Source organism: Protopterus annectens, chromosome 6.part0 (assembly GCF_019279795.1).
Source record: "Protopterus annectens isolate FY-2018-M chromosome 6.part0, PAN1.0, whole genome shotgun sequence".
NCBI classification, from domain to species: Eukaryota; Metazoa; Chordata; order Ceratodontiformes; family Protopteridae; genus Protopterus; species Protopterus annectens.
The window spans coordinates 1,175,411,584-1,175,436,583 of NC_056737.1; the positions used below are offsets into that span (position 1 = coordinate 1,175,411,584).

Here is a 25,000-nt window from a genome sequence, read left to right on the forward strand (position 1 = left end):
CTCACATTATGTCTATACATAGGTTTTACATTTCACACAGATGGCACTATCTCAACACATGTGCTACATTATGTCTATACATAAGTTTTACACTTCACACAGATGGCACTATCTCAACACATGTACTACATATGTCTATACATAAGTTTTACATTTCACACAGATGGCACTATCTCAACACATGTACTACATATGTCTATACATAAGTTTTACACTTCACACAGATGGCACTATCTCAACACATGTACTACATATGTCTATACATAAGTTTTACATTTCACACAAATGGCACTATCTCAACACATGTACTACATAATGTCTATACATAAGTTTTACACTTCACACAAATGGCACTATCTCAACACATGTACTACATATGTCTATACATAAGTTTTACACTTCACACAAATGGCACTATCTCAACACATGTACTACATATGTCTATACATAAGTTTTACATTTCACACAAATGGCACTATCTCAACACATGTACTACATATGTCTATACATAAGTTTTACACTTCACACAGATGGCACTATCTCAACACATGTACTACATATGTCTATACATAAGTTTTACACTTCACACAAATGGCACTATCTCAACACATGTACTACATATGTCTATACATAAGTTTTACACTTCACACAAACGGCACTATCTCAACACATGTACTACATATGTCTATACATAAGTTTTACACTTCACACAGATGGCACTATCTCAACACATGTACTACATATGTCTATACATAAGTTTTACACTTCACACAAATGGCACTATCTCAACACATGTACTACATATGTCTATACATAAGTTTTACATTTCACACAAATGGCACTATCTCAACACATGTACTACATATGTCTATACATAAGTTTTACATTTCACACAAATGGCACTATCTCAACACATGTACTACATAATGTCTATACATAAGTTTTACACTTCACACAAACGGCACTATCTCAACACATGTACTACATATGTCTATACATAAGTTTTACATTTCACACAAATGGCACTATCTCAACACATGTACTACATATGTCTATACATAAGTTTTACACTTCACACAGATGGCACTATCTCAACACATGTACTACATTATGTCTATACATAAGTTTTACACTTCACACAAATGGCACTATCTCAACACATGTACTACATATGTCTATACATAAGTTTTACATTTCACACAGACGGCACTATCTCAACACATGTACTACATATGTCTATAAATAGGTTTTACACTTCACACAGATGGCACTATCTCAACACATGTGCTACATTATGTCTATACATAAGTTTTACACTTCACACAAATGGCACTAGCTCAACACATGTACTACATATGTCTATACATATGTTTTACATTTGACACAAATGGCACTATCTCAACACATGTGCTACATTATGTCTATACATAGGTTTTACATTTCACACAGATGGCACTATCTCAACACATGTGCTACATTATGTCTATACATAAGTTTTACATTTCACACAGACAGCACTATCTCAACACATGTACTACATATGTCTATACATAAGTTTTACACTTCACACAAATGGCACTATCTCCACACATGTACTACTTATTATACATAAGTTTTACACCTCACACCAATGGAACTATCTCAACACATGTACTACATAATTTCTCTGCATAAGTTTCACACTTCACACAAATGGCACTATCTCAACACATGTACTAAATATGTCTATACATAAGTTTTACACTTCACACAAACGGCACTATCTCAAGACATGTACTACATCATGTCTATACATGAGTTTTACACTTCACACAAATGGCACTATCTCAACACATGTATGACAATGTCTATACATAAGTTTTACACTTGACACAAATGCACTATCTCAACACATTTACTACCTCTGTACATAAGTTTTACATTTCACACAGATGCCTCTATCTCAACATATGTATTACGTATGTCTATACATACGTTTTACATTTGACACAAATGGCACTATCTCAAAACTTGTACTACATAGGTCTATACATAAGTTTTACACTTCACACAAATGGCACTAGATCAACACGTACTACATATGTCTATACATATGTTTTACATTTGACACAAATGGCACTATCTCAACACATATGCTACATTATGTCTATACATAGGTTTTACATTTCACACAGACGGCACTATCTCAACACGTGCTACATTATGTCTATACATAAGTTTTACACTTCACAGAAATGGCACTATCTCAACACATGTACTACATATGTCTATACATAAGTTTTACATTTCACACAGATGGCACTATCTCAACACATGTACTACATATGTCTATACATAAGTTTTACATTTCACACAGACGGCACTATCTCAACACATGTACTACATATGTCTATACATAAGTTTTACATTTCACACAAACGGCACAATCTCAACACATGTACTACATATGTCTATATATAAGTTTTATACCTTACACAGATGGCAATATTTCAACACATGTGCTACGTTATGTCTATACATAAGTTTTACAATTCACACAAATGCCACTATTTCAACACATGTACTACATATGTCTATACTTAAGTTTTACACATCACACAAACTGCACTATCTGAACACATGTACTATATATGTCTATACATAAGTTTTACATTTCACACAAATGCCACTATCTCAACACATGTAGTATATATGTCTATACATAAGTTTTACACTTCAAACAGATGGCACTATCTCAACACATGTACTACATATGTATATACATAAGTTGTACACTTCACACAAACGGCACTATCTCAACACATGTACTACATATTTCTATGCAAAAGTTGTAAACTTCACACAAACGGCACTATCTCAATACATGTATCTATACATAAGTTTAAAATTTCACACAAATGGCACTATTTCAACACGAACTACATATGTCTATACATAAGTTTTACATTTCACACAAACGGCACTATCTCAACACATGTACTACATATGTCTATACATAAGTTTTACATTTCACACAGACGGCACTATCTCAACACATGTGCTACATTATGTCTATACATAAGTTTTACACTTCACACAAATGGCACTATCTCAACACATGTACTACATATGTCTATACATAAGTTTTACACTTCACACAGATGGCACTATCTCAACACATGTACTACATATGTCTATACATAAGTTTTACACTTCACACAGACAGCACTATCTCAACACATGTACTACATATGTCTATACATAAGTTTTACACTTCACACAAATGGCACTATCTCAACACATGTACTACATATGTCTATACATAAGTTTTACACTTCACACATATGGCACTATCTCAACACATGTACTACATATGTCTATACATAAGTTTTACACTTCACACAAACGGCACTATCTCAACACATGTACTACATATGTCTATACATAAGTTTTACACTTCACACAGATGGCACTATCTCAACACATGTACTACATATGTCTATACATAAGTTTTACACTTCACACAGATGGCACTATCTCAACACATGTACTACATATGTATATACATAAGTTGTACACTTCACACAAATGGCACTATCTCAACACATGTACTACATATTTCTATACATAGCTTGTACACTTCACACAAATGGCACCATCTCAACACATGTACTACATGTATCTATACATAATTTTTACATTTCACACAAATGGCACTATTTCAACATGAACTACATATGTCTATACATAAGTTTTACATTTCACACAAATGGCGCTATCTCAACACATGTACTACATATTGTCTATACATAAGTATACACTTCACACAAACGGCACTATCTCAACACATGTACTACATATGTCTATACATAAGTTTTACATTTGACACAAATGGCACTATCTCAACATATGTGCTACATTATGTCTATACATAGGTTTTACATTTCACACAGATGGCACTATCTCAACACATGTGCTACATTATGTCTATACACAAGTCTTACAATTCACACAGACAGCACTATCTCAACACATGTACTAAATATGTATCGACATAAGTTTTACTATTCACACAAATGACACTATCTCAACATATGTACTACATATGTCTATACATAAGTTTTACACTTCACACAAATGGCACTATCTCAACACATGTACTACATATGTCTATACATAAGTTTTACACTTCACACAAATGGCACTATCTCAACACATGTACTACATAATTTCTCTGCATAAGTTTCACACTTCACACAAACGGCACTATATCTACACATGTACTACATAATGTCTATACATAAGTTTTACACTTCACACAAATGGCACTATCTCAACACATGTATGACAATGTCTATACATAAGTTTTACACTTGACACAAATGGCACTATCTCAACACATGTACTACCTCTGTACATAAGTTTTACATTTCACACAGATGTCTCTATCTCAACACATGTACTACATATGTCTATACATACGTTTTACATTTGACACAAATGGCACTATCTCAACACATGTGCTACGTATGTCTATACTTAAGTTTTAAACAGACAGCACTATCTCAAAACATGTACTACATAGGTCTATACATAAGTTTTACACTTCACACAAATGGCACTATCTCAACACATGTACTACATATGTCTATACATATGTTTTACATTTGACACAAATGGCACTATCTCAACACATATGCTACATTATGTCTATACATAGGTTTTACATTTCACACAGATGGCACTATCTCAACACATGTGCTACATTATGTCTATACATAAGTTTTACACTTCACAGAAATGGCACTATCTCAACACATGTACTACATATGTCTATACATAAGTTTTACATTTCACACAGACGGCACTATCTCAACACATGTACTACATATGTCTATACATAAGTTTTACATTTCACACAAACGGCACTATCTCAACACATGTACTACATATGTCTATACATAAGTTTTATACTTCACACAGATGGCACTATCTCAACACATATGCTACGTTATGTCTATACATAAGTTTTACACTTCACACAAACGGCACTATTTCAACACATGTACTACATATGTCTATACATAAGTTTTACACTTCACAGAAACGGCACTATCTCAACACATGTACTACATAATGTCTATACATAAGTTTTACACTTCACACAAATGGCACTATCTCAACACATGTACTACATATGTCTATACATAAGTTTTACATTTCACACAGACGGCACTATCTCAACACATGTACTACATATGTCTATACATAAGTTTTACACTTCACACAAACGGCACTATCTTAACACGTACTGCATATGTCTATACATAAGTTTTACATTTTACACAGATGGCACTATCTCAACACATGTACTACATATGTCTATACTTAAGTTATTGATTTCACACAGACAGCACTATCTCAAAACATGTACTACATAGGTCTATACATACGTTTTACATTTTACACAAACAGCACTATCTCAACACATGTACTACATATGTCTATACATAAGTTTTACATTTCACACAGATGGCACTATCTCAACACATGTGCTACATTATTTCTATACATAACTTTTACACTTCACAAAAACGGCACTATCTCAACGCATGTACTACATATGTCTATAAATAGGTTTTACATTTCACACAGATGGCACTATCTCAACACATGAGCTACATTATGTCTATTCATAAGTTTTACACTTCACAAAAACGGCACTAGCTCAACACGTACTACATGTGTCTATGCATATGTTTTACATTTGACACAAATGGCACTATCTCAACACATGTGCTACATTATGTCTATACATAGGTTTTACAATTCACACAGACGGCCCTATCTCAACACATGTGCTACATTATGTCTATACACAAGTCTTACAATTCACACAGACAGCACTATCTCAACACATGTATTACAAATGTCTATATATAAGTTTTACATTTCACACAGACGGCACTATCTCAACACATACTACATATGTCTATAAATAGGTTTTATACTTCACACAGATGGCACTATCTCAACACATGTGCTACATTATGTCTATACATAAGTTTTACACTTCACAGAAACGGCACTATCTCAACAAATGTACTTATATGTCTATACATAAGTTTTACACTTCACACAGATGGCACTATCTCAACACATGTACTACATATGTCTATAATTAAGTTTTACATTTCACACAGACGGCACGATCTCAACACATGTACTACATATGTCTATACATAAGTTTTACATTTCACACAAACGGCACTATCTCAACATATGTGCTACATTATGACTATACATAATTTTACACTTCACACAAACGGCACGAGCTCAACATGTACTACAAATGTATAAACATAAGTTTTACACTGCACACAAATGGCACAATCTCAACACATGTACGACATAATGTCTATACATAAGTTTTACACTTCACACAAATAGCACTATCTCAACACATGTACTACATATGTCGATACATAAGTTTTACACTTCACACAGATGGCACTATCTCAACACATGTACTACATATGTCTATACATAAGTTTTACACTTCACACAAACGGCACTATCTCAACACATGTACTACATATGTCTATACATAAGTTTTACACTTCAGACAGATGGCACTATCTCAACACATGTACTACATATGTATATACATAAGTTGTACACTTCACACAAATGGCACCATCTCAACACTTGTACTACATGTATCTATACATAATTTTTACATTTCACACAAATGGCACTATTTCAGCACGAACTACATATGTCTATACATAAGTTTTACATTTCACACAAATGGCGCTATCTCAACACATACACTACATAATGTCTACATATAAGTTTAAACTTCACACAAACGGCACTATCTCAACACATGTACTACATATGTCTATACATAAGTTTTACATTTCACACAGATGGCACTATCTCATCACATGCTACATTATTTCTATACATAAGTTTTACACTTCACACAAATGGCACTATCTCCAAACATGTACTACATATGTATACATAAGTTTTACACCACACACCATTGGAACTTTCTCAACACATGTACTATATAATTTCTCTGCATAGGTTTTACACTTCACACAAATGGCACTATCTCAACACATGTACTACATATGTCTATACATAAGTTTTACACTTCACACAGATGGCACTATCTCAACACATGTACTACATATGTCTATACATAAGTTTTACACTTCACACAAATGGCACTATCTCAACACATGTACTACATATGTCTATACATAAGTTTTACACTTCACACAAATGGCACTATCTCAACACATGTACTACATATTTCTATACATAAGTTGTACACTTCACACAAACGGCACTATCTCAACACATGTACTACATGTGTCTATACATAAGTTTTACATTTCACACAAATGGCACTATTTCAACACGAACTACATATGTCTATACATAAGTTTTACATTTCACACAAATGGCGCTATCTCAACACATGTACTACATAATGTCTATACATAAGTATACACTTCACACAAATGGCACTATCTCAACACATGTACTACATATGTCTATACATAAGTTTTACATTTCACACAGATGGCACTATCTCAACACATGTGCTACATTATTTCTATACATAAGTTTTACACTTCACACAAACGGCACTATCTCAACACATGTACTACATATGTCTATAGATAAGTTTTACATTTCACATAGACGGCACTATCTCAACACATGTACTACATACGTCTATAAATAGGTTTTACACTTCACACAGATGGCACTATCTCAACACATGTGCTACATTATGTCTATACATAAGTTTTACACTTCACACAAACGGCACTAGCTCAACACATGTACTACATATGTCTATACATATGTTTTACATTTGACACAAATGGCACTATCTCAACACATGTGCTACATTATGTCTATACATAGGTTTTACATTTCACACAGACGGCACTATCTCAACACATGTGCTACATTATGTCTATACATAAGTTTTACACTTCACACAAACGGCACTATCTCAACACATGTACTACATATGTCTATACATAAGTTTTACATTTGACACAAATGGCACTATCTCAACACATGTGCTACATTATGTCTATACATAGGTTTTACATTTCACACAGATGGCACTATCTCAACACATGTGCTACATTATGTCTATACACAAGTCTTACAATTCACACAGACAGCACTATCTCAACACATGTACTACATATGTCTATACATAAGTTTTACACCTCACACCATTGGAACTTTCTCAACACATGTACTATATAATTTCTCTGCATAAGTTTTACACTTCACACAAATGGCACTATCTCAACACATGTACTAAATATGTCTATACATAAGTTTTACCATAAAAGTTCTTTATTCAACGCTTTTGTCAACAAGACTTCCTCAGAAATAATGAACATTCAGTAAACTACAACACTTACATACTCTAAGAAAAAGACATAATTGAACACAATTAACAAGATATTAACAATAATCATTTATCAATTAACCCCTAAAATACACTATATTAAAATACTCTGTGTTTAAAAATTTACATACACCCTACGATTCTTTAAAAAACACTTTATATTCACTACATCGCCTAACCTCACATACCATCAAAATACCAGGGCATTTTTGCTGTAAGAGTAAGGGAGTGGTTTACATTGCAGTATGTGGTAGCCGTCAGGACTTTTATGTAGGGATGACAACGAAGTGTTTGTACACCAGAATAGGTGAGCATATGCATAGTATTAAAAAGAAAGATGAAAAGAATACCTTATTTAAGCACACTTTCATTTGTACTAAATATGAAAAAAATTGTTTTCAGTCCTAACAAGGAAAGGTTAGTTTAAGAGGGGGAGACTTTAAGAATTATTTAGAGCAAAGAGAGGTCAAATGGCAAATTAGGTTAAATTCAGACAAAAAACAGGTTTAAATGATGTAGTGAATATAAAGTGTTTTTTAAAGAATCGTAGGGTGTATGTAAAGAAGTAATTTTTAAACACAGAGTATTTTAATATAGTGCATTTTAGGAGTTAATTGATAAATGATTACTGTAAATATCTTGTTAATTGTGTTCAATTATGTCTCTTTCTTAGAGTATATAAGTTCATAGGTTCACAGGTTCATACTAGGCTATCTGCCCTAAGGCATTTATAAGCCTAGCCAGAGTATGTTTGGCTTTCACCACCCATTTTAAATGAATTTTGCTATGCCCTTTTTCGAGGTTAGTATACTGTGCCTCTGTCTAACAGTGACACAGAAGTGATACAGGGGTAAACCTACGATCTCGCATCCACTCATCAAGATTCCTCTTGAAGAGAGTCAATGAGGGACTCTGCCTAACCTGGACTGGGATTTTATTCCAGAGTGAAGGGAGCCTCTGGGTTATGAATCTGTCCCTCCAGCATGTCCTATTTGTTTCAGTGCTGAGGTTCAAGTCTCTCGAGCGCATAGCTCGATGGGATTTGGATTTTCTGAGGTGCAGCATGTCCATTAATTCTGGGTTGGACATGGCTTTATACGTCAGGCACAGATTGCATCTGTTTGAGCCCTTTGATCCTCTTGGTGAGGTACTTTAGGGTTTTTCCATTTGCTGCAGGTGTCTGGTAAGGTACATCCCAAAAGGGGCATCATACTCAATTATGGGCCTGATGAGGGATGAGTAAAGAGGCACGATGACCTCCCCTGATCTAGATGTGAATCCCTTCATGATTAGGTGGGCTATATAAAATGTTTTTCTAACCACGTTGGCCACGTGGTTGTCAAATGAGAGATTGCTATCAACTTGGGTCCCCAGGTCCCTAATTACTTCTTCTGTAGTTAATGGATTACCACCTATGTGGTAATTTGTGGGCACTTTGTTTTTGCCAAAGGGGATGACTATACACTTTGTGGCATTTAGCTTGAGGCCATGGCTCTGGCACCAGTTGTCTGTTTCTATGAGGCCCTTTTGGAGGATGCTTGCGTCAGCTGGAGAGTCGATTATGACACCCAGTTTGCAGTCATCTGCGAACTTGGTCAGCCACAGTCCTTCCGTGTTGGCCTGTACCTCCGAGAAATATATACTGAACAAGAGAGGTCCCAGGACTGAGCCTTATGGGACGTCACTTGTAACTGGTTTGGAGTCTGACATGGCTCCAGCAATTCTAACCATGTGGGTTCTGTCCTTGAGCCAGTTTGCAACCCATCTAGTGACATAGGGGTTTATATTTAAGTTGGTGATCTTATCAATAATGCCCGAGTGGGGTATGGTATCGAAGGCTTTTGCGAGGTCCAGGTAGGCTGTGTGGACCACCTTCCCCTCGTCAATGGCCTTGGTGACTGTTTCAAAGAAATCGACCAGGTTTAAGAGGCAGGATCTGCCCTTAAAGCCGAACTGGGTAGGATCCAGTGTCTGTAGGTCCCAATATCTTTATTTATGAGGTTCATGATGATCCTTATCATAGCTTTGCAGACCAAGCTAGTCAGGCTTATGGGGCGATAGTTTCCAGGATCTGATGAGGCACCACCTTTGTGGAGAGGGACCACTGTTGCTGTACGCCACTCTTTGGGTACATAACCTGTAGTAAGGCTGAGACTGAACAGTAGTTTTATGTTTGGGTTTAGCTCTTCTTGGAGTTCATGTAGGATGCAGCCAGGGACACCGTCTGTTCCCATTGATGCTGCGTTTTTTGCTTTGGAGAGGGCGGCTCTTACCTGAGCATCTGAGATGTCAGGGGGGCAGCACTCTGCTGGGATAGATATTTGCCCTTTTGGTGGGGAGGGGGGGTTGCGCTATACCTGTCAGCTAGGATGTTGGCAATTTCTGTGGGTTCGATGTATTTTTTGTCATTTTGGACTAATTCTGAGCATATCTGGGAATTCCCACCCAGGTTCCTAACATAACTAAAGAAAGCCTTGTAATTATCCTTAGTGTCCTGTGCAATTTTTCTCTTGAAGCTGGCCTTAGACGATTTTATAAGTGCCCGTAGTTTTTTGCTAATACTGATCCGAGATGCCTTCCCTTTTTGGGATTTTGCTCTATCATGTAGTAGCTTCCTCCTTCTATTGTATAGTTTATTTATGGCTGGGGTCCACCAGACAGGACGTCTGCCTTTGGAGAATTGGGTCTTGGTTTTATTTGGGATTGCATGATCCATGCATTCCTGAAGATGTTCATAGAATGCGTTTATAAAGGATTCTGTGGTCTGGACCGTATTTTCCACAGGCTCGGGGGCTTTGAAGGATTCCACCTCAGTTTTGAGGAGTGTGAAATTTGCTTTAGAGAAGTTTTTCACTGTGGTTTTCTGGCCAGGGGGTGGGGTCAGGATGTGAATATCCTGTGAGATTAGTTTATGGTCTGATCTTACCAATGAGGGATACACTTCTGGTCTGGAGCATAGAGTCCCCATGTTGGAGATGATCAGGTCCTGTATGTTTTCCCCTCTTGTGGGAGTGGTAACAAGTTGTTCCATAGCATTTGAGTTTATAAATTCTAGGAACCTTTGGGCTAGGGTGTTGGAGCTAGAGTAATGCTCCCAGTCTATGTTTGGGTAGTTGAAGTCGCTCAATATAATGATGTTTGGAGAGACCTTCACATTTTCCAGTGTTCTCAGGAAGGCCGAGTGGGGTTCCTGGGTTTGGGAGGGTGATCTGTAGCAGGCTACAAACTGGAAGTCAGTTTTACCCACTGATAGTTGCACATGGATAGTCTCTGATGCTTCGTGCTGTGCCACCAACCTGGAGGTGTGGGTATCTTTGATGAATATTGATACTCCCCCTCCTTTTGTGGTTTGGTCCAAGTTTTGGGGCCGAAAAGCATGGTATGAGGTATAACCTGGTAGTGCTGGGGTGCTCTCGGGAGCCCTGAACCAGGTTTCTGTTACTGCACAGATGTCGATGTTCTCTATGCTAAGGAGAGTTTCGAGTGCGTGCATCTTGAGATTTAGACTTTTGGCGCTGAGTAGCATTACTCTTAGTTTCTTATCCCTTGTGATACCTATGGAGGTGGGTTTGTCTTTTGAGCCTTGCCTAAAAAGGCACTATGGGGGAAGCAAGAGCCTTTGCCAATATCCGAAAGCCCAGGGTTGACAGGTGCAAGCCGTCCCTAGTGAAGCATCGTGACTTGTCGAGCATGTCATCCCAGGCTGACAGGCCTTGGATCCCCTTTGAATAACACCAATACTTAAGCCAATTGTTGAAATTTATCATCTTGCCTTCATATTGTGGCATCATTCTTGGTGAGGGTAAGATGCTACTCAAGGTCAGGGTCATACCGGCCTGGGATACATGCTCAGAGAGCTCCTCTATGTCTCTTTTCATGTAGTCCAGGGAAGTACATCTCAGGTCATTCACACCAGCATGGACAATGACTGAGTCATATTTGTACTTGCCTTGGAGTGACCTGAGTGCTTGTGTTATGTGGCGGATCCTAGCGCCCAACAGGCAGCTCACCGTGACCTTCTCCTTGTTCAGCCTGGTGAGCGGGACGTCAGTGTGCCTGACGATAGTCACCTATTACAAGTGTATCAGGTGTGTTGTTTAGCCTTAAGGGTTGTGACTGTTCGGCACACTGGCTTTGTGAGCTATGTGTTGCACGTGTTTTGTTTTGGGCTAGCGGTTGTGTTGTGGTTTACTGAATGTTCATTATTTCTGAGGAAGTCTTGTTGACAAAAGCGTTGAATAAAGAAGTTTTACACTAAAGAACTTTTTGTGGTTGGAGTGTGGCACAGTAGCTTTACTTTTTTACTTCATAGGTTCATAGGTAGGTACTATTGGCCCAAGGGCCTAAGTAAGCCTAGCCAACAAGTTTCCCTGGCTTACGCCACCCATGAAAGTTATTTTTCTGTGCCCCTGTCGAGCAGAGCCACAGAAGTGATCCCCAGGGTGTATTTCCTATTTCCCATTCACTCATCAAGATTTTTCTTGAAGAGTGCTAATAAGGAACTTTGCTTGATATAGATGGGTAACTTGTTCCAGAGTATGGGAAGTCTCTGGGACAGGAATCTATCCATCCAGCATGTCCTGTTTATTGTGGTGACAAGGTTTAGGTCCCCAGAGCATGCAGCTCAGAGGGATTGGGATTTCTATAGATGTAGCATGTCCAACAGCTCTGGATTTGACATAGCTTTATATGTTAGGCAGAGATCACCTCGGAGTAGGCGATATACTACAGAGTAAAGCTGGAGGTTTTTGAGATGGTCAGTGTAGGGCATCTGTTTGAGGCCAGTAATCCTCTTTGTGAGGTACTTCTGTGGCCTTTCCAGCTGCTACAGATGTCTTGTGAGGTACACTCCAAAAGGGGTGTTGTACGCTATAATGGGTCTAATGAGTATTGAATGGAGGGGAACAATGACCTCTTTTTTCATGGATGAGAACCCTTTTGTGATGAGGTGTGCCACGTAGAAGGATTTCCTGAGTACTGTGGCAATGTGATTATCAAAGAAGAGACTACTGTCCACCTGGTTCCCAAGGTCTCTTATCACACATTCAGCATTAAGTAGACTGCCGCCTATGTGGTGCAGTTCATGGGTACAGAGTTTTTACCAAAGGGGATGACAATGCACTTTTTGGCATTGAGCTTGTGGCCATGGCTCTGACACCAGGCATCTGTCTCAGTGAGGCCCTTTTTTAGGATATCCACATCATTTGAGGACTCAACTATGGCTCCTAGTTTGCAGTCATCTGCAAACTTCATTAGCCAAAGGCCTTCTGTGTTAGCCTGTACTTCAGAGAAGTAGATACCAAACAGGAGAGGTCCCAGGACTGAACCCTGTGGTACTCCACTTGTCACTGGTTTGAAGTCAGATTTGGAGTCTGCAACTTTTACAGTGCGGGCACTGTCTGTGAGCCAGTTGGCAGCCCATCTTGTGACATAGGGATTTATACCTAGTTTAGTGAGCTTAGCTATAATTCCAGAATGGGGGATGGTGTCTAAAGCCTTGGCGAGGTCAAGATAGGCTGTGTGAACCACCTTACCCTCATCTACGCTTTGGTGACTCCCTCAAAGAAGTCGATCAGGTTCAGAAGGCATGATCTGCCTTTCACAAACCCGAACTGGGTGGGGTCCAGAATTTGGAGGTTATCAATGTCTTTGTTTATGAGTTCCATGATAATATGTTCCATGGCCTTACAGACCAGGCTCGTCAGGCTAATAGGGCTATAGTTCCCGGGATCAGTGGTGGCTCCCCTTTTGTGGAGTGGGATAACTGTTGCTGTGTGCCATTGAGTGGACACAAAGCCTTACGTGAGGCTATGATTAAACATGGTGCTTAGGTGGGGAGCCAGTTCATTCTGAAGTTCATGTAAAACTCAGCCTGAGATGTTGTCCAGTCCCATGGATGCTGTGTTTTTGGCTTTAGAGAGTGCAGCTTTTACCTGCGTAGTTGTGATTACAGGGACTCTACATTCTTCCTGTATAGATATGGGCCCTTTAGGGGGTGAGAGGGGGGTAAGGTTAGCACTGAACCTATCTGCCAAGATGTTGGCAATATCAGTCGGTTCTGTAATTTTCGTGCCATTGTGCTGTAACTTAGAGCAGATTGGGGTGTTGCCATTGAGATTCTTGACATAGCTATAGAATGCTTTGTGGTTGTCCCTAGAATCAGTGGTGATTTTGTTTTCATAGCTATCATTGGAGGATCTTATAAGTGATCTCAGCTTCTTACTGAGGCTGACCAGGGAGCTTTTCCACTCATGGGATTTTACACTCTTTTGCAACAGTTTCTTCCTTCTGTTGTAGAGTTTGTTTATGGCATGGGACCATCAGATTGGCTTTCTTTTTTTGGAGGATAGTGTCTTGGTTCTGTTTAGGATAGCACGATCCATGCACTCGTGTAAGTGCTTATAGAGTGCATTTGTGTAGGATTCAGCAGTAGTAGCTGTATTGTCCATCTGCATGGGTGTCATGAAGTTCGCCACTTCTGTCTTAAGAAGCATGAAGTTGGCTTTGCAGAATTTTTTTTACCATGATTTCCTTACTTACGTGGTTTACTTACTGAGTGATGTTGCAATGAATTATCCTTAGTTTTTTATTCTGCTACACATATCCTACACTGATCTGAACGTGCATGGTATTGATTGTTTTCCTGTAACTTTACAGAACTGTCATTAAGAAAAAAGTACAAAAAATGGTTCATGATACAAGTGATTCCATGTTTTTAAGACATTGTAAACATCTATGTATGAGGTCATCTGACCGAGCCTATTAAACAGATATATAAATCCACATAAACAACTAATAAAGACCTTTTAAAAACTTAAGAAGAAAACATACATACAAGCGGGTTGTTAACCTGCAAGTAATTCATGTTAAAAATATTTGAGAGACTGTCAAGCAATGCTGACTGCTTCACTGAGTATTAAGAGAAAAAAATGTTTTGCTTAAAAGTGACAAACAATTAAACCATGTAATAACTGTCTGTGCAAGCTGTTATATTAACAACAGAGTTTAATGCAAGATAAATTCATAGCAGTGAACTTCTAACATTCATTTAGTAATTAAAAAAAAAACAAGACTGAATGATTCTCTGAATAATATTAAAACTTCACCAAAAAATTCAAACTGTGGAACAACAACTAGCAAAACAAAGCTACTGGACCAGAGACAGAATTTAGTTGAGCGCTTTTGTCCCAATTATTACAGAACTTCTTCAGAACAAACTTCCCTTTTAACTGTTCTTGTTTATTTTTCTTAGGTATATTTGCTATGCATTTTAGTGCAAAGTAAGAACTTCATCATTGTTTAAACATGATCACATCACCAAAAAGGCAATGACTTGTCTACTTTAACATGTCTGGTTGACTTGGTGACTTCCACTCAATGGGTGGGTATTTAAATTATAGCACATATTAATGAAAAAATGTATCTTCAAGACTTTGGTAGTTTACACCTTGCAAAGAAACTGCATAAAAGCATTACTGGTCACCTGCCTACTTCTTATACATACATACACACACACACACACACACACACACACACACACACACACACACACACACACACACACACACTCGCCTACCTATTTCTTAAACACACGCACGCACACACTCTTCTTAAAAACTTACCACTCACTTGTCTGGTCGAGGTCCATACTCCAAATGTGTTTGGGAATTCAAATTCTGCACACCCAGACCAGGAAGATGTAAACAATCGGACGCACTTCACACAGACGCATAAAGTCTTCTGCATCTGTGTGACCCAATGCAAAGGTTGTTCTTAAAGAAGAACGGCCTTAAAAAAGAAAGTTTTCTTTTGTTTGTTTGTTTTTTTTTTTAAAGAAACGGTAGCAGAGGTGCCGATATGCCAGTGTGTACCGGCCCAAAAAAAGCCCTGGTAAAAAGAATTGAAAGACCACAAAAACAAGAAGAAATAGATACATTTTGGAGAAGTATTTATGAAGATCCTGTGGAACATAACAAACATGCTAAATGGATAGAAGAAGTAAAAGAAAGAATAAGAAGTTTAAAGGTACAAGATATGAAATGGGATGAAGTAACAGCCAGAGAGATTGAAACAAAGTTAAGAAAAGCCTCTAACTGGAAAACCCCAGGCTCAGATGCAGTACCTAACATCTGGTTAAAAATATTAACATCTTTGCACGAAGATTTAGCTATGAGTAAGAACTACTTCTATGTGCACCCTGAACAGGCACCAACCTGGCTAACAACAGGAAAAACAATGCTCCTACTTAAGACTAACCCTGCAAGCTACCCTAAAAACTATAGACGAATAACTTGCCTTCTGACGACGTATAAACTATATACTGGAATTGATGCCAACAGAATTTATAGTCATTTAGAAGAAAACTCAATCATGGCAATAGAACAAAAGTCATATGGAACAAAGAATTGTTTGTTGTTAAATAAAGTCATAGTGGAGAACTGTAAAAAGGGGAAGAATCTAAGTATGGCATGGACTGACTACAAAAAAGCATTTGATAGTATCCCACATTCATGGATAAAAGAGTTCTTAAAAATGTATAAGATACACCCTACAGTGATCAACTACATTACAGTGGCCATGAAACAGTAGCAGACCACTTTGCAATTTAGCCACCTCAAGCAGTAGACCCGTAATGAGCGGCGTACCCCAGGGATTGGTCTTGGGGCCTCTATTATTTGGGATCTACTTCTCTGAGGTGCAGGTCAAAACCAGTGGTCTATGGCTGACCAAGTTTGCAGATGACTGCAAGCTGGGCATGGTCATCAACTCCCCAAGTGATATGGACTTCCTCCAAGAGGGTCTCACCCAAACAAATGACTGGTGCCAGAAACATGGCCTCAAGCTGAATGCCAAAAAATGCATCATCATCCCCTTTAGGGAGAGTGACGTCCCCACATATTATCACATTAATAACAATGTCCTAAGCACATAATCAGTAGTGAGGGATATGGGCATCCAGCTTGATTGCAACCTGAGTTTTGACCACCATGTTGCTTTCATTGTATTGAAAGCTTTCTACATGGCCCAGCTCATAAGTAAGGGTATCTCATACAGGGACAAAGAGGTCATAACATCCCTGTATTCTTCCCTTATAAGACCCATTATTGAGTACAATGCCCCCTTTGGCATATACCTCGCAAAGCACATGCAGCAGCTGGAGAGATCACAATGGTTCCTCACCAGGAGAATTTAAGGCTCAAACATCTACCCTACACAGATAGGCTAAAAGCCCTGTCCCTCTACTCAGTTTCATACAGACTCCTCAGAGGTGACCTCTGTCTGGCATACAAAGTAATCTTAGATCCCACCTTGATGGGACTGCTGCCACTCGAGTAACCTGCACATGCAACCTCAACCTGGTCTGTGACATCAATAGGACTTATTGAGGGGACAGATTTGTAGCCCAGAGACTCCCCCATCTGTGGAATAGACTCCCTCTCCACATCAAGCAGAGTACCTCATTCTCTCTTTTTAAGTGCAACCTGGATAACTGGATGGGAAACAGAAAATACACCCCTGGGATTCCACCTGTGTCCCTACTGCACAGGGGCTTTGGGTGCTGACTTGGCTAAACTCTTGGCTAGGCTTATAAGGACCTCAAGGCCAATAGCCTAGTAACCTCCTATGATCCTTTGAATGTCATTTGATCTTGATAAATGTGCAAAAGCAACCTTTAAAGCAGGTAAACTGCAGCATCAAGAAAACATTAGTTTGGAATAAGTATGTGATATGAAAGAACTTGAGCAAGAAGGAGTGTGTAATTATTTGGGAATTGATGAAGGATCAACTATAAAACATGAACAAATGTGAATAAACCTTAGTAAGGAATACATTAGAAGACTTAAAAATCAATCCTGAAAACAGCATTGATATCTAGGAACAAAATCCAAGCTATAAAACTATTTGCTCTTCCTGTCCTAACTTACAGTTTTGGAGTGACTGACTGGCACCAAAACGTGTTGGATAGATTAGATAGGAAAACAAGAAGGATGCTTCATGGTCACCAAATGATTTATAAAAATCAGTGTATACCAAGATTATATATTCCCCGTTCCAAAGGAGAGATGGGCCTCCTTGAAATTGATTACATGTGTAGAGCTGAAATTGTGGGACTCCACACATATCTGCTGACCTCACAAGACCCAAATATAGTGAAAGTTTTGAAACATGAGGAGAATAAATCTGAGATGACTTCCCTGTTTAGGCTAGCAGAAGTATATCAGCATCAAGCAAGAATGGAAATCAAACCAGAAGTAGAGAAAAATCAGGGAGCAACTGAATGTGCCAAAAAACAAAAGAAAGAATATAAGGTGAAGGACGAGATGAGAAGGCAAGAAATGTGGAAAATGCATAAATATAGTTGCAAGTATAGAAAACTCCTGGAAGAACCTCATGTTGATCAGGAATGAACACAGGAATGGTTAAGGAGAGGCAAATTCAAACCAAGAGATGAAAGGTTAATATTGGCGGCCCAAGATAATGGGCTACGTACACGCTGCTTTACAAAGTCCATTGAACATGTGGGAGAAGACAAATGGAGGTTTTGTAAAACCAAATTGAAAACAGTGGTGCACCTCGTTGCTGTTTGGGACATACTAATGGTAGAAGCACTGCATACTGAATGGCATAATAATGTCACAAGACTGTTGCACTGGGGATTGTGTAAACATTATGGTACTGAAGTGGCTGAAAACACTAGAAACATAAGCCACAAAACATCATATAAATGACGGTCTACATCACATGGGGATACCCATTACTAACAGTTCAAAAGATAGATGCTAAAAAAATGGATATATTGGTCCATGTAAAGAAGACAAAGGTAGCATCAATCACTGAAATCGCCACACCCAGTGACTTATGTCAGGATTTGCAGGCAGAAATAAGAGTAATGTGGAAGAAAGATACCCAGACAGTTTCAGTAGCAGTAGGAGCAACAGGTTTTATAAAAATAATCTACAATCATATTTAGATATGTTACCAATACATGAAAATCTGTATGAATTGCAGAAGGAGTCATTACTGGGCACATTGTGGGTCCCGCAAAGAGTACTTCTGCCTGACATCAAAGATTGAAATAATACTAATTTCATGAACTTTAATCATACTTTGATTTAGGAATGGGGTCAATTCTCATCATGGTATTAGAAACCCAAAAGACTTGGGAAATGAAAAAAGGCAGAAACCATATTCATCTTACTCTGCCCCTTCTTCAAGACCTCTTTGCCCAGTGAACCATGGAACTGGTCCAGCTTCACTTGCAGAAAATAGGTTTTTACACAAAAATGTTTCTAGTTCTCAGAAAGCAGGAGACTTTGAGACCTATTCTGGGTCTCTCTTTCCTCAATACTTTCCCAGAAGTCCCAAGTTTCAATATGCTGACCATTCAGTCCTTGATTCCAGTGGTTTTACCCCAAGCTTTCATGGTAAGCCTGGATTTAAAGGACACATCTTCATACTCCTATTCACATGCATTTGGGAAATTCTTATGTTTCTGCATCTCTTTATATTACTTTCAGTTTTCTGCTTTGCCTTTTGGTCTTTCTATTGCCCCAAGGGTAATCACAAAGTGTGTAGCTCCACTCACTGCATACTGCAGACTTCACAGTATTCAAAATTGTCCTTATCTAAATGATCTTCTAATTCAGGCTCCTACCCTAGAGCATCTTCTGACTCATTTACATTTTGTAATGGAGCTTTTGGCCAGGTTGGTGTTCAGTCTCAAGCTAAAGAAGTCTTGCTTAATGCTATCTCAGGATCAGATTTTCCTAGGATGCAGAATCAAGACCTTGTCAATCAATGAAAGTTTTTCTTCCAGGAAAAAAGGTTGCATTTTTGATACAATACTTTTAGAACTTTCCTTCTTTGGATTTGACAGCTGCAATGGAAGTCCTCAGAGCTTTGGGTTACATGGTATCAGTGATTTCAATGATACATTTTGCCAGCCTACATATGAGGAAGATACAGGGGTGTGTGGGATCAACATTGTTATTTATTAATCTTCCATATTTTTCTTCCACCTGTAATCAAAATGGAGTTCTCTTGGTGGAAAGACAGTTTCTTTCAAATTAGGAAAGCTTCTTCTGCTGTGTTCCCCTTGCCAAGAGATGTTCACATATGCCTCAGATCTGCTATGGGGTATTTATTCCAAGGACATCAGGGTTCTGAAGATTTGGTCCCACAAGGAAAGAAGAGACCATATTAGTAAAAAAAGAGATGAAGGCACATATACTGTTGTTTCAGTCTCTGCATCATCTGTGAATTCTGGTTCATCTTTGGGTCTTCAGGGGGAACATCACTTATGTGGTATGTCAACAAGCAGGAGGCACCAAGTAGTACCACCTATGCAGATTGGCTTTGATAACTTTGGAAGTTTCAGCTCAACACAGCCTTTTTTCCCAGGCTTTGCACATGCCTTCAGGGAAAAACACAACAGCAGACCTTTTGAGCAGATCCAGAGGAGAGCCTTACAAATGGGTGTTAAACAGAGAGGAATGTTTGGACATTGTCCATCAATGGGTTGGTTCACAGATTTATCTTTTTACCTCCATATGCAATAGACAGCTCAGGCTGTTTTGTTTTAGACCACCATGCCTCAGACATTTAAAATGTATGCCATGACCTATCCCTGGAAAACGAGGTTCCACTAAATCCTCTGATTTCAAAAGTCCTTCTAAAGATCAAGAATAACAAACCAAAAATGGTATTGACCACTCCTTTTCATCCAGAAGGCATTGCTTCCTCCTTCTACTTCATCTGGCCAGAGGCAATCCTCACAAGTTACCTCACAGGATGAACTTACTTTCACAGAACAAGAGCTCCTTGATTCATCCAAATTTATAGACTTTGAATCTTGATCTTTTGGGTGATACAGTTATAATTCCATTTAGGCACCAACTTTCTGAGGATGTGTTTAAGTGTTTACAGGACTGCAGAGAGCCAAATATTAGAAACGTTTATGTCTCCAAATGGAAAGCGATTTTCTTTTTAGTGCCACAGACAGAATCGGGACCCTTATCAGATGGGTATTCCTAACATCCTCGTTTATTTGTGAGAATTGCTCTATGCTGGGCTGGCTTTTGCTTATATTGAAGCTCATCTGTCAGCCAACTCTGCATGTCTCCCTTTAGATCGTCCACTGTCTTTTCAATTTGAGGTGAAGCGGTTTTTAAAAGGTGTCCTTCATATTACAGCACCAAGAAAGGCTAATGCCCCTTGGGAATTGAATTATGTTCTGCAAGTGTTTATATTGCCTCCTTTTTAGCTAAATGCTTCTGATTCTCCTTACATTTTGTACTTGGAAACTGTGTTATTAGTGGTTTTGACTTCTGCTAAGTTGTTTTTAGAACTGAAAATCTTGATTGATTCCCATGTCTCCTTTTTATTTTTCTTAACGATGGGGTTACTCTCCATACCAATTCTTAGTTTATGTCAAAAGTTGTAATCTGGCTAATTTATTTCTTTCACCTCAGAATTCATAGGAAAGGCTCCTTCATTCTGTGGATGTTCATAGGCAGCTCAGGTTCTACTCCGATAAAACTATGTCTGTCAGGAAGTCTGATAATTTTTTTGTCTCCTTCTAAATGGGTGCTCTTTTTCAAAACAAATAATTTCTAATTGGATTTCTAAAGCTATTGTTAATATTTCCATGGAAAGCTGCTTCTGGGCCCTGATACGACCCATTCCATTAGATCTGCTGCCGCATCAGAAGCTTCTTCAAAGGCTTAGATTACAAATTTATTCTTAAAACAACTACTAAATATTTTCACACTTTCACCAAACATTACAACATTGATATTTACTCTAAGTCTAGAGCAGGGTTTACTTGTTCAGTTTTGCTGGGTATTTTCAACCAGAACTCTGTTTGGATATCCCCCTCTCTTTGTACAGGTAACTAATACTGCAACAGTGATCATGGAAAACTACAGAACTTTTCATAACAAAGATGGCAGACAGACCATTGCTGCAGTATCACATCCCTCCCTTTTTTCCTCTTTCTTTCTTTTTAATTTGGCTAAGGTGGATTATTTCTTACTTTTTCACCACGTTTATGACTTGTATATATTTAGTGGCCTGTGCTTCTCCTTCAGTGGTTTGTCCGTGGTATTTTATATCCTTACATCCTTTATATTCCTCTGCCTCTATCAGACCAAGGTCATATTTCAGTCATAAGGCATTAGAGGAAGTCACCCAGGCTTTGGTATGCTGGCCAGATGAACAGCTGTCCTTGACAGGATATTCCACAGGCTATTAATGCTGCCATAGTGAGCAGCTGGACATCTGCTGTTACAGTGAGTTCTCACACAACTATGTTATTTATGTAGCTGTTTACTTTGTTGTAAGTGACATTTAGAAATGCAGATTAAAGCTGTCATTTTTATGATTATTCTATCATGTCCACGAATAAAATACCCTAGGGAAGCCAAGAATAAATGGATGACCAGGTAGGCTGCCTTAATAAAGGTACGGTGGGATGTCGGTGAAGAAACTGGGCTACCAGTAAAGCCTTGAGAAAGGCTGTGCATACCCGAGTGCTTGTGGTTGAAGGCTGAGTTAAGCCTTTAGAAAGGCTTTGTATACAGGTCGTAGTTCCGGCTGGTCAGGTCGCCTGCTGAGAGGAACCGCTAGTATGACAGCTAGAAATCAAAGATGAAACACACAGAAAAAACAGGCAAAACAATGTAAATGTGACTCGGCTAAGGAGCTCTGCTCGCCGTGGTGGCAAAAAATCAACGTAGTCAAAGTTCAGATTCTAGAAGGTCGTACTTTATTGAAGTAAAAAGTACCAGAATTACAATCACCATCGAAGCGTAGTTCCTTAATGGAAAGAGTGACCCTGAGGATTTCCTTTTATAAGATTCCCCGTTGGTGTGTCAGTGGGAGCCAATTAAGTGTGGTTGAAAAAAACCTTTATTGTGGTTGGGCGCGATAACTTGACATCACACCTTACAATCTGATAGGTTAGATACCCTGAGCCAGCTCATACATGGTTAGTAGAATCACTCTAAACCTACAATAGTGAAGTTCAGAGATTAGCTAAAATTAGCTAAAAAAATGTAGTTAACTAAAAATAGTCTTGCTGTAAAAAAATCAACCCTTGCTGGTAAAATACATTGTTAGGCTACACTTTTCGAAATCTTCGTCAGGATGGTGGATGACCTAAAAGAGCATAATAAGCAAAGCCGAGCATACTAGAGAAATAGCAACAACATGTATGTAAAATAACATGTATGTAAAATAAGAAACAGGCTAGAAAACCAAAAAATAAGAACCAAGCTAGATATCCAAAAAATAAGATACAGAAACTAAAAAGTGAAACAAAATAGTGAAAAATTCTTAAATAATGGATATCAATAGAAACTAATGTATTAAGATATGGAACTGAATGAGGGCTATTAATTAAAAAAAAATCTTAAAAAGGCACTGATATGTAACCTGAAAAGCTAGAAAGACACGAAAAAAAGTAATACTAAAAAAAGTAATACTGAACCATTGTAGAAAACATGAAATACAAAAACATATATATAGATGAAACATTGACCAAAAACAAATGCAAATGAGTCTGAATTTGCCAGGGGAAGTATCAGACCATGGGCTGGAGGTAGACTGGTGAGATCAAAACTAGCTGTCGCACAAAAGGTAACATTTGATTATTCTGTCATGCAGGTTGCTAATATTAGATTACTGTTATACCTGAAAATCGTGCCAGACCTCTTAAGTCTGATCTACTCAAATGAGTCAAATAAATCAATAAATTAATGCAGTGTCTCCAAAGGTAATGCAGACAAATGCTGAATTGAGCAAAATAACATATGATGCACTTTTTCCAAAGGAACTGCACTGAGATGTCCATAATTAGAGTTTCAGTCAAAGAAACTGATGGATGGGGAACAGTTTTCATGGGATTATAAATTCACAGCTGGTTAATATCAAGAGGTAAATATTACACAAGACATGCCTTTTATTAGCTGTATGATTCAAGACTGCAGATGAGATAAGCAATACCTGGGAAGTAGATTTGCTGTTGTTGTTAGTGCCGTTCAGCATTTTACTGATAACTTTTGTTGGCCTAAAAGAAAACAGAAACAAATATGAGTTTGAAATAAGCAGTGCAAACAGGCATTTATATGTATATATACATGTACATGTATATGTATATGTAAATGTGTATGTATTTGTATATGTACATGCACATGCACATGTACATGTAAATGTATATGTATATGTACATGTACATGTATATGCATATGTACATGTACATGTATATATGGTTCCCTATCAGAAGCCTGAAACACTATAAGCCTGAAAATCAAAATCCTGAAAACTATAGACTGAAAGTTCAAAATCCTGAAAGCCCAAAATCCTGAAACTCAAAATCCTGAAAACACAAATAATGCTAATATGTCACTATAAAGACACTAATATCTGCCAACTGACCCTGACCCTAACCCTAAGGTCCGTCACTATCGCACACTCACCTGACCCGCGCCCTAACTCTAACTCACTTAAACCGCCCCTAACCCCAATATTTGTCACTATTGCATACATGCCTAACCTGCGCCCTAA

At 38.1% G+C, this 25,000-nt stretch overlaps 1 protein-coding gene across 1 annotated transcript in view; it reads right to left on the reverse strand.

Moving 5' to 3' along the window:
• The window catches only part of RUFY4 (RUN and FYVE domain containing 4), a 651,945-nt gene that overhangs the window by 350,597 nt on the left and 276,348 nt on the right, over positions 1 to 25,000 (reverse strand). The window contains exon 5 of the mRNA XM_044074805.1: positions 24,440 to 24,503. Coding sequence (XP_043930740.1) covers positions 24,440 to 24,503 — 64 coding nt within the window. The remainder of the gene's footprint in view (positions 1 to 24,439; positions 24,504 to 25,000) is intronic.